Source organism: Teleopsis dalmanni, chromosome 2 (assembly GCF_002237135.1).
Source record: "Teleopsis dalmanni isolate 2A chromosome 2, ASM223713v2, whole genome shotgun sequence".
NCBI lineage: Eukaryota > Metazoa > Arthropoda > Insecta > Diptera > Diopsidae > Teleopsis > Teleopsis dalmanni.
In genome coordinates, this window is record NC_051847.1 from 216388009 (window position 1) to 216400191 (window position 12183).

Below are 12183 nucleotides of genomic sequence, written 5' to 3' on the forward strand. Positions count from 1 at the left end.
CATATGACTGTGTCAGAAATGTGAAAATCGTTTGAATTCAGTTTTGTAATCTAATACCATTGCATTTATATCTATCTCTTTCGTGTGCATATTTATCGAGTTAAATGAAATAATCTAAACACAATATAATGACATATATAATGTAGTTATAATTGTTTTACGTCTATTTTAAGTATTGCTGTTTAGATCTGAGCATATGTTTTGTTCAAATACGTTTCTCTAGTCTTAATAGAAAAAATTTTGTTGGAGTTGCTATGTCAATAGATGTTGAAATTAAAGCTGTTCGGATTGTCAATGCAAAAAGAAATATATATTAATATTTTGATAGTAATTGATAGGTACTGCACAAACGTTTTTGATAGAATGATAGAATATAGAATGAAAGCAAATTTTGCAACACCGCTTTTAAATTCATATAGCATTATGTACACAAACCACATTTATCGTTTCTTAGTTGAACGAAAGAAATTGGTCGGTCTGAACAGCTTTTTTCATTTAAAACCGAAGGATAGAAAGGATATAATAAACTGGATTTCAAGAAAGAAGGATAATGACGCAAGATGAAAATACATTTTTTCAAACATATTTTTAGTATGCAATTTTTTATGGCTGCTCAGTAGCGTTTCTTAATGAAATTGACTATACTTTGTTCACACTGAAGTTAAGTTAATTTATATTGATATTTTACATGAGAAATACATTAATCTTATATATATTCAAAATGAAATTAATGAAAATTAAAAATATAATTCAGAAGTGGAGAATATATGAATACGCATAGGAATTTAAAAGTATAAAGTTTTAAACAATAAGATTATATCCATCACATTTATGTAGAGTATTTTTATTCACTTTAATTAACTTAAACTAGTCGGTTATTTTAGTTATTAACCGGAGTGGTATGAAATCTGCTATTATGGAAGTATTTTATAGTTTTATGTGATATTTATCTGTAGAGTGTGTTAGGAAAATATTGTACGTAACATTTATAAATAACTGAAACTTTATTTTTATTACACATTATTGAAATGCAATACATAGACGTGTTGCAGTTTTAATTAAAATGGACGGGATTTTTAATTTATCTTAATATATTCCCATATTAGTTAGCAAGACTATTTGATTTAAAATTTTCAAATTATTACTAACATATTACTAACATAAACTAACATAAACATAAAAAATTTATTAAATATACAAAATACAAAATATATAATACAATTACGATTAAATAAAATTTCTTTTTGTTTAAAATTATAACACAGCATAAGTAAATAAATTAATATCTTTTAAAATAATTAAGCATCCTCCGGTGGAACCCAACCACCAAATTTAGCTTCTAATTCCTCAGCAATTTTAATACAGAGCCGGTCTTTGAATGGTGATGCGATTACTTGAAATCCTACTGGCAATTTATCCTTATTCAACCCCATAGTTACATGTGTTGCCGGCAGGCCACATACATTAAAGATTAGTGTATAATCGATTGCCCAAAGTGGTAAAAGAGAACTGTTATGGTGAATAGCTGGTACTGTAAATGTGGGAAAAAAGAGTACACCATTGTCACCCAAGAGTCTCTAAAGAGAGAAAAAAAATATATATATTTTATCATCATATTATCTTATTATAAGTACCACACTTACAATTATTTCACTTCTAAGCAAGTCCCGTTCCTTTCTATATTTATATGAATTTCTAGTTGGCATAAAACCATTTGTACGTCGCATTAACTCAAATATTAAACCATCTTTTGTAAAATCCGAAAGGCCAAATACGCTTAGTGAATATTCGCTAAGTGTTTTGAGAACTGGGAAATCTCCAGGATTTTCAATTAGAAATGGAAAATTGTGAAGGTGTGCAATCGAACTTAGCGCTATTTCAGTTGAATTACGGAAACCTTTAATTTTAGCCTCTTTTACGGGTAAACCTTTTTGTTTAAAATAATTTGCGGCGTTTAGAATACTTCCACTGATGTCATTATGAACATCGTGATGTAGAATTCCATTCAAGTCAGTAAATCCCAGCGAATAGTAGATCTGTAAATACCATTTGAATATAATATATTCTAATTTCATTTTAAATATATCAAAGATAATTTACTTTCATTTGATTCAATTGAACAGGGCTCAAGAGGTGTAATTTACTGGCTTTATTACCGGCCATCACATGCAAGATCAAGCTTAAATCACTGGCAAAACGAGTTATTGGACCCAATTGTAGGTACTGAATGTAGTCAGCATCATTAGCATGGGGAAAATGGCCACTAACTGATACCGCACCACCAGTAGGTTTATGTCCAAAAACACCATTAAATAAGCTAGGTATACGTATAGAACCAGCAATATCTGAACCAATACCAAACAAAGTAGCACCGGCACCATTTAAGGCGCCCTCTCCGCCAGAGGATCCACCACTTGATTTTGTAGCATCGTAAGCATTACAGCATTTACCATTAGTGTACGTATTTGTTTCGATACTGAAACAATATTCGGGGTTGGCAGATACAAGTAGTGGTATAGCGCCAGCTGAACGTAATATCGATATAACAGCACCATTGCTCTTCGATTTCATTCCTTGACGTTTCAGACTACCAACTTCAAACGATAAATCTGATATATAGTAAAAAATGAAATAAAACAGCACATTTTAATAAGTGTTAAAAATATTTCAAAGTATTTTTTTACCTTTAACCCCACATGCTTCCTTCACAGTAAAGGGTACACCTAATAAAGGTTGATTTTTATACAACTCATTCAGCCGCTCTGGTGTACTTAATTTAAGCATAGCATCAACTCTATTTGCTTCTTCTAAAGCATCATCAAATCGGGTTTCAACTATAGCATTAAGGTATGGATTAACATCTCTTATCCTTTCCATGTAACTTTCAAGAAGCTCCACAGATGAAAGCTGTTAAAAATTTTAATTTGTTAAACGATATAAATATTGTTTGCTTATTGATTAACTACAAAAAGTTATAGATTAAGTATAAAACTTAATATACAGATTAAAAACAAAAAAACACATTCCGTTTTATTTTATAAGAGAGTTGCAAAAGAACACTTTGATGTTTAATAGTAAGAGTTGTATGCAACTTTCAGTGCCAGCGACTTGCTTGACTACACCCGTTTTTTAGTCAAATGTTAATACTGAATATGATAACATTTCCATAATTGTTCACGCATTTTTCTTTATAGCATAATTTTCCTTTACAATTCAAACAGATATCTATCCATTATGTACAATATCTATCCATACTTATAAACGGGCACAAATAGACCACATACCACGCAAATTATATGACAAAAAACGCCTAGGATACTCGGTGACGAATGTGACCGCAGATTTCTTGAAAAAGAAGGATTCAAAACGAAAATGACAAATTATTTAACGAGTACAAATCAGTGGTACGTCGCCGCAGAAATAACTGGAAACCTATGTAGAAACCTTAAGCTCTTTGTAGAAGCATAGATTAAATAAAAATTCTTGAAAAAAAATTAATCTGTAATTTAGTTGTCTTAATGGCGCTAACTATTCATGATGAAAATGAGAGAGAGAAAAAATAAAAGGGCCAGAGAAAAAATAAATAAGAGGGCAAATAAATAGCAGAGAAAATAAAAAAGGAGAAAACGAAAGAAAGAAAATATAAGAAAGAAACAATGAAAGAGAGAAACAGAGAGAGATATACAAAAAGAAAGATAATGCAGGAAACAGAAACAAAAAGAGAAAAAGAGAGAGAAATGAAAAGGAGGGACAAACATAGAGAGAAAAATAAAGACAGAGGGAGAAAGATGAAAAAAAAGAGAGATACAGAAAGGAAAATGGAAACCAAAAGAAGAGTGGAGCAGAGATGCACACAGAGTCAGAGAGAAACAGGAAAATAAAGACAGAAACAGAGAGAGAAAGAAAGCAAGAAAGATCAACAGAAAGAGAATGAAGAGGAGACAGAGAGAAATAGAATGAGGGACAGAAACAGTAAGAGATAAGAAACGGAATAAGACCGGAAAATAAAAACATATAGAGACAGAGAGAGAAAAATAGACACAGAATCAAAGGAACACAAAAAGGAGAGAGAAAAACAGGAAGGTAGAGAAAAAAAAATACCAAAGTAAAACAAAAATAAACAGGAAGGGATGCCGAGAAAAGAATAGATAAAGATAAAGAGAAAAGAAAGAAAAAGAGCATAAAAAATAGTGTGAGAATGAAAAGAGAGAGAGAGAGAGAGAGAAAAGAGGAAACAAAAGAAGTGAAAAATACTTATCATAATATGATTGTTGTAAGGATCAGGCAGCCACCTTATGAAACGTTATGTATACCACAAACAGTAGTTGTACAATTTAACGAATAATTTCTAGTGCAACCCATTTGTTGAATATTTAACAAATGAATAGTCAATCATCGAATTTTATCTATCGTTAAATTGTACTTTCGTTAAATTGAGTATTCATTATCTTAAACGTCTACGGTTATATAAAAGAGGTGTAGTTTTCTAAAACCCTATATTCAATTTAACATGTAGTAAATCATAGAATTTTAGTGTTAGTTAAGATGGACATTCGTTAAATTGGTTTTTAGTTATATTGCATCTCCACTGTAATATAAAACAGGTAAGATTTTTTAAAATATTTGACACACAGTAAAGTACAATATATAAACAGTACTAATATTCACCTGTTTATCTATTAAAGTACAAACTTATCCCTCAATTTATAAACTGATTGTATCAATCTGTGCTATTTAATAAAAATAACAGTAAACATTTTAAGAGAAAATATTATATTCTTCTGACATTTGTCAACTCATCCAACGATTTTCAAAGTTGTTTTTTCACACTACCAAAAAAGAGGAGTTAAATAATCCAATAAGAAAAGCTTTCAACAAAATATTAAGCCTTAATTATCCTCAAAGAGTTATTTATTCCAATGAAAGCTTTTTATTCGTTGCGCCTCTTGCACTCACACATTCGTAATTGTGAATGTTACTTCCAATAAGAATGATAAAAATGTTCAGAAAAAAATTTTAACATATGAAACGTTATATTTTAGCTTTTGGCGGGTTAATAAATTATGGATTCTTAATACATCTACATTCTAAATATTATATTAATTAACACATTAATATTTGCAAAATAACTTATTTTTAGTGCATTACGTGCATTATTATGCGACAGTAAATAAGAAAATCTCTAAATTTTTTGTATAAATATTTGCACAATAAATACCTCACGTGTCTGCAATCTCTTTAGCACTTCGGTTAATGATAATAATATTGTATCATCTTCTATTGGTGGGAGTTCATTCTTTTCTGGACTATAAACAAAATTCAATAATTTGTACACTATAGTATAAGCAATTTTGATCATAAATTGCATTATTCGCAGAAACAATTCCATGCTGCCGAACCTCAACTATTCAAACTCAAACTCAAATTAAACACAGGCAGCACAAGTAAAGCGGTTCATAACAACAAAAACAACAAACATAAGACAGTTGCGAATTTTGGAAGAAAGAAAGCTGAAGAAATGACGTTAGTGTTGCCAAATAAAATTTTATTAACATTTTTGCACAAAATCATTGAAGTGATCTTAAAAACCAATGCTACCCACTCCGTAGAGCGTGAACAATGGTAAAGCTTGCAAATATCGTAAGTCGTAAGCATGACCGTAATATCGTTGTTTCTACAAACTTTTTACTGTAGCAAAATATGTTTAAAATCAAAAGTAATTTAATTAATAGAAAATAAGTTATTTGAAATATTAGTTATTCCTATTATATACTTTTCACTATAGTTAATGTATCCTAAATATTAACACTGTTTTGACTGTCAATTACAAGAAAATGTGTGGTTTCTGAGTGTGTCAGACAGAACATCAAATACGAGTCGTTAAATACGAAGTCGTTACCTATTTATTTACCATATTATTGCGAGATTTAATTCATAGTATATTATTATATATATACCTCAGAAAAAAGAGAAAAGAATCTCCTATGATGACTCAATATCGTTGCCATAATTTTTAAAACAATTTTTCATGTAAAAATGTGGTTTTAATTCACAGATAAAACAGAAATGTTGGATTTTGTAAACTGGGATCGTCTAGGATAGGATAGTCAAGTCGTGAAGTTCAGTGGTGGTGTTTTTTAAATTTTTGAAGCAGAAATAAAGAATGTTAAACTATTTCCTTCTTGTTATTCTCTAATATACAAACAAATCATTCTCATTTTCCGAAAAGTAGAATGTGTTAGAAAATTGAATTTATACTAGATAATTCGAATAGCTTTTTTCGAACTACAAATGCGGGGTCTAATTAATCTGTTTCTTTTTTCTTATTGCAACGTAGTGAAATTAATATCGAAAGTTGCTTAGACAATATATATACTTCCTAACGTATTGCTTCTATAACTCCTACTGACGCATTTGACCACCATAATTTATCTAAATCTAAGAATAATTTCTTCATTGATCGGTGGCTGCTCTTAGGATTCCACCTTAATGCTACATTTATATATAAGAGATTAACAATTTTGTAGTCCTGACTCTTAGCACTGTGCCAGTGATGTATGTCAAAAAGTACTGTCATCTACGGCACACATGTTTATTTAAAGGTTTGCCATATTTTATGGATGGCTTAACAACCGCTGAACGTGTTAAAATTGATAAAATTCATTTCAAAAATAGTTACTATTTTTTATATTATATTTTCTTTAGTGGAGAAACTAAATTTTTGCTTTATTGATTTGTCAACAAACAAACTTGTCATACCTTGGGTAGTGAAAATTGACCAGTAAGATAATTTTACGCACAGAAAGTCACTATATGGAGTGACACTTAATCTAGAGGTGATTTGGAAAAAAATCAGTACAAATCTTATTATATGGAGCGATTTGTAGAATCAAGGATGTATGGAATAATGGAAGCAAAGTGAATCTGAATAGGAAATCGTTGTTTTGTCCGTTTTTAAGCATTAGGAGAAGGAATAAGACGACCTTGCACTCAATCAAGTTGCCTGGATTCCACTAGATGGCTAAGACTGGAGAAGGTACATACGTTCTCAAAGTGGCTCGAATGGAGTGTTACGTTAGATCTTAATTCAGCAAGTTCAGCAATGAATTGCTTGGATCTTTTAAGTTAATGAGTGTGCTTAAAAGACCATAAAAAAAGAAATTCATTAAAAAATTAATTGAGTATTTACTGTTGTAGTAGAAATCTCTCCTTGAACTCTTCACTCTTCGAACTTTATAAAGTTTTCCGGAGACATAAGAGATTGTTTTTATAATATTCGTGTCTATTCGTATTTATTATTTATTTTAATACAATAACTAATTTCAAAGAATTTTATTATTGAATGAAATAATCGACTTAAACATATACAATACATTTACTGATATACCTAATTTTTCTCTCCTACAGAGATCTATAATTTAAAATTTCAAACACTTTTCCCTAAAGAAATTATACTATTTAATTAAAATTTGTGCTTTTGTGCAGGAATCCAACCACCAAATGCTCCCTCTAGTTCCGCTGCGATTTGTAAACATAGCTTATCCTGATATGGTGCTGCAATTACTTGGAAACCAATTGGCAGACCTTTTTCATCTAAGCCCATAGGTATCTGAGTCGCTGGGAAACCCAAAATGTTAAAAATTGTCATTTGAGCCACTCCAACGAAATTGAAAAGCGATATGTTATGATGAAAAGCGGGTTTATGAAAACTTGGCATGAATAAAACTCCATTGTCGCCGAGTAATTCCTTAATTAATTATAAGTAAAATTATTTTGTTTATTAAAATGTCTTCAATTTTCAACAAACCAGTAATTCCGTTTGTAGCAATTCTAATTTCTCTCTCCATTGTGCTGTCTGATCACAAGAAGTTTGATAGATTACTTGCTGCATTAGTTCCATAGCCAAAGCTTCCCTTGTAAAAGGAGAGTGCCCTATTAGGCTTTTACATATTTCTCCGACTAATGCCTTTTTACTAGGCTTTTTAAACACAGATTGGGTTAAGATACTAGGTATCCCATCTAGATCAGCAATCGCTTTTAAACAGATTTCTGCCAAATAATCGAAGTTCTTTATATCCACCTGATAAATGTTATGAAAAATGTTATAAAATATATAATATTTGTGTATATGACATATATATCTAGTGTATATAATATTATTAACTAGGGTTTATAGTACACATATTTAAAAACATATATATGAAATTTTCTTCTTTCTTTACAAACCTTTACAGCCGTCATTCCTATACTTTCGAAACACTTCACTGCTCTGGTTATAGCCAATTTAATATCAAATGCAGTTGGTTGATAAAACAGTCTATTGATTCCAGTAAAGCCATGCATGTAGTGTATCTGATAAAAGAAAATGTTAACATATACATAATTCTATACTAATATTTCTATTCATATGTAATTAATTACTTTAATATCCCTTAACGGCATTGGTTTATCAAATTTTAGTTTATCTCGATTTTTTCCAGCTATTATTCCCAATAAGATAGGCAGATCTCTAGCAAAACGTGTAATTGGTCCCAATTGTAAATAGAATGCAAATTCTGGGTTTTTAGTACTAATTGGGAAGTGACCTTCTATTGACACTAAGCCGCCTGTTGGCTTATGTCCAAAAACTCCACAGAACAAAGACGGCAAACGTATGGAACCCGCTATATCAGATCCTAAACCAAAAGGTGTTGCTCCGCTACCATTAAGGGCACCCTATATTTTTTATAAGATATAATTAGTTGGAAGATAATATCAAATAAATAAGTAATTAGTAGATGATTACCTCGCCACCCGATGAGCCTGCGCTTGATCTACTTAAGTCATACGGGTTGCAGCAGCGTCCATTAATTTGTGTGTTTGTTTCGAAACTGAGACAAAATTCTGGATTTGCTGAAACTAAGAGAGGAATACAGCCAGCCGTTCGTAAAGCAGTTACAGTTTCACCTTCTTCTGTACATCGCTCCCTTAAACGAAATGTACTACCAACAACATATGAATGTCCTGAAAAGAATTTAATTATTAATTAATGCTAATATTTTTTAAAAAATATGAAAAGTCGTAGTTTATAAAACTAAATTTGTATTATTTTATATAATATATATAAAAACATATGTGTGTTTATTAATTAAACAGCATAAATGTGGCAAATGATTTAAGAAAATATGATAATCGCATGAGAAGAGTGTTAAAGAAGGAACTTCCTTCTTGCACTCATATAAAACACTATAATTGGAACCTGGTTATATTATAATAATCTAAACAAAATTCTTACATATATTTACTCCATAACATGATAACATGATAAAAGATCACTTTCAGTTTCGTTCTTCTTTCTTATATGATAAGGTATGGAAAACAAAGGGTCTTAAAATCAGTCATCTCCTGCATTTAAGTCGTTTAAGTCGCTCTTTGCATATAACATATATATGGATGTATATTATATATAGTTAATTCATCGTAACGAATTTGTACAATAAACGAATAAATTCGAAATTTTCTCATATAAGACCTACTGACCTACATATACCTACTGTTAAATGCGAGTAAAATGATGACTTTCATACCACTGGCATCATTTCTCTCCATTTAATTTCAGCTAAGAAAAATAACCTCCTCAATACCTCCGATTCTATTTCGATAAGGTGTTATACGTTACTTCCATTATCACACTTTACAATCGCGGCCTATACTCGTATCTAATAACGTCTGTATCGCTCTTCTCCCTGTTTTCTCTTTATATATATCTTGGGTTTAGCTTATTAGATAAAAATAGATACCTAAGTTTTAAGCCTATTAATTTCAATTTTGGCCCCAATTATTGGTGTGAGGTTCTCAGCACTCTGAACTTCAGGGCCCAATGATTGGAATCCTCACTAATTGCTATTAAGTTTTAAGCACTATAAGCACTCTGATCTTAACGGCCTGACCTTAATGCTTGCAATTCTCACTATTCATTCTTAAAAGATGATTTTAATGGAGTTAAGTCCTATATGATCGTTTTGTTCATTTTGGCAAATTAGAAAAAAAGAAAACGGATCTACTTTTGCTCTTGATTAATAGAATAAGGTTCTCGGTGCTCTAATCTTCATGGTCTAATGATTAAAATCTTTATTATACATTCTTAAAAGGTGATTTTAGAGAGGTGAAGAGCAATATTAAATATAATTACTTTCTCTCGAATAAATAATTATATCTGATTATTAAATGTTTGTTAGTATTCACAAGAAGAAGAAGAAGAATATTTAAATGTATATACAAATATGTATATTAATAAATACAATCAAATTCAGGTCTCAAACAAAGAATTGAAAAATATATTGTTCCTAAATTTGGAGGCGTAGATACAAAGCAGAACTACGGGAAATCATAGGCCAATAGCCAGAAACTTGCTTTTGAAGGGTGGTCTTTTATATAAAATTCTGTATTAAGTATAGTACTGTTTACTATTTAGTCATGTTAAACCAAAACCTGTAGCCAAAACCTTGTACTCAACCTTGTAGTCAAAAATTTATATAAGAGGGGAGTCATTCAGATAAAATGGGGAATCGACTACATTTTTGTTTACCAGTCAGTCATTTTGTAAATGAATTGCGGATTGATTATTTACATTTTTATAATCTAGCGCTTTATTATGCTATAGATTCATTTTGTGAGTGGGGACGTCATTAGCTCATCAAGCGCCCCTTTGACTACGTTCCTGGGAAACTGGATCAATAAATATTTAAGCATAACTGGTATTGGTTTGAGCAAGGAAGTCTTTAGGGTCAATTTTAAAAAATGCAACAAATTTAAGTTAGAATATTGTGGCTATGTTCGAAGACGATAATCCGTAACAGAAATAGCGAAGCTAGTTTTAATAAATAATAATTAAAAAATAAAAACAAAATAAAGTAATATACATTTTATGGGAGTAAAAAGGATGGTATAAAAAAAATGGAGCGAAGATATTGTAATGAATTGAATAGAATTACGGGAATCAGTGTATATACGTACGAGAATATATATTTTTGTTTATATGATCAATACGAACCTTTTAAACCACATGATTCTTTTACAGTGAATGGAATGCCCAATAATGGGTATTTCATAAAAAGCTTAAGTAGATTCTCATCACTAGTACTCGAGATCATTGTATCTGCACGTTCTGCATCCCTTATAGCTTGTTCAAAGCGATCTTCTATGACTGCATTCAGGGAAGGATTAACCTCTTTAATACGAGTTATATAAGTTTGGACGATTTCCACAGATGTCAACTGTAAAATGTGGAATTTTAGAATTTTAGTGTTTAACATGCCAACTCCATGAGCTAATCACCTTTCTGTTCCGTAACTCCGTAACCAATTCGGTTACAGATTTTGTCAATATCTTGGATCTGATGGGTGGGTAGTCGGGTTTCTTTTGCGGTACAACCAAATTATATGCGAAATTTACAATTATAGAAATTACATTAACAAAAGTGAGCAGAACGGAGAATAGGATGTGCATTTTAGAAAGTATTTTTGTTTAAATATTTTTAAAATTTTTATTATGTTGTTAATAACTTTTTAATTGCGAGCAGCACTTAGTGTGACAGTTGAACTAGAACTCGGATTAGCGTCACAAATGTATGATTTCAGTTTAATTCGTACAAATTTTTGAATTTAATTTTTTTACTCTGCACTTAATTTAAAAACAGTTCAAAGGCCACCTTCAGCACAAAAATATTTCAAAGCTTTTAGTTGAATCAATGCGTTTAGGTTTAGTGGAGAATCGTAGCTGTTGTCACTTTAAATGAAAACTAAATACTAAACACGTTGCGACACTATTTCCCTTTCTAGTACCTGAAACTGATTAAGTGATTCCTACATATATAATCGTAATACCTAAGATATACTCGTAAGTTATGTATATGGCGGACCGCGATACTACTTATGGGCGAATCATTTTAATCCATTTACATTTAATGCAAATATTCTAAAGTTCATTTTGATTAGTACCTTAACATACAGGGTGTGTAATGCAAGTATATTCTGTACGCCGTAAACATATTTGATCAGTTTTGCTTTTTTATAATGTTTACAGTAAAGTATTTGATCAATGAATTTATAATTGTCACCCTACATTTTTAGATAGTATGTTAGGTGACGTGGTTGATAGATTTTAGAATGAGAGAAAGAAATTTAGAGAAAAGTGAATAATAGT

At 30.6% G+C, this 12183-nt stretch overlaps 2 protein-coding genes across 2 annotated transcripts; both read right to left on the reverse strand.

The window, feature by feature from the left end:
• Window positions 1-1235: 1235 nt before the first annotated feature.
• LOC119685135 (fatty-acid amide hydrolase 2-B-like) lies at window positions 1236-5463 on the reverse strand. Its single transcript, XM_038099343.1, has 5 exons — window positions 5219-5463; window positions 2685-2907; window positions 2101-2609; window positions 1644-2036; window positions 1236-1577 (listed from the first exon to the last, which is right to left on the reverse strand). The coding sequence occupies exons 1-5, from the start codon at window positions 5387-5389 to the stop codon at window positions 1299-1301; spliced, it is 1575 nt and encodes a 524-aa protein (XP_037955271.1). The 5' UTR covers window positions 5390-5463; the 3' UTR covers window positions 1236-1298.
• Window positions 5464-7330: 1867 nt separating this feature from the next.
• LOC119685782 (fatty-acid amide hydrolase 2-B) lies at window positions 7331-11767 on the reverse strand. Its single transcript, XM_038100161.1, has 7 exons — window positions 11317-11767; window positions 11033-11255; window positions 8786-9003; window positions 8422-8715; window positions 8227-8352; window positions 7808-8080; window positions 7331-7747 (listed from the first exon to the last, which is right to left on the reverse strand). Exons 1-7 carry the CDS (start codon window positions 11485-11487, stop codon window positions 7463-7465), a joined length of 1590 nt encoding a protein of 529 aa, XP_037956089.1. The 5' UTR covers window positions 11488-11767; the 3' UTR covers window positions 7331-7462.
• Between the last annotated feature and the right edge of the window lie 416 nt (window positions 11768-12183).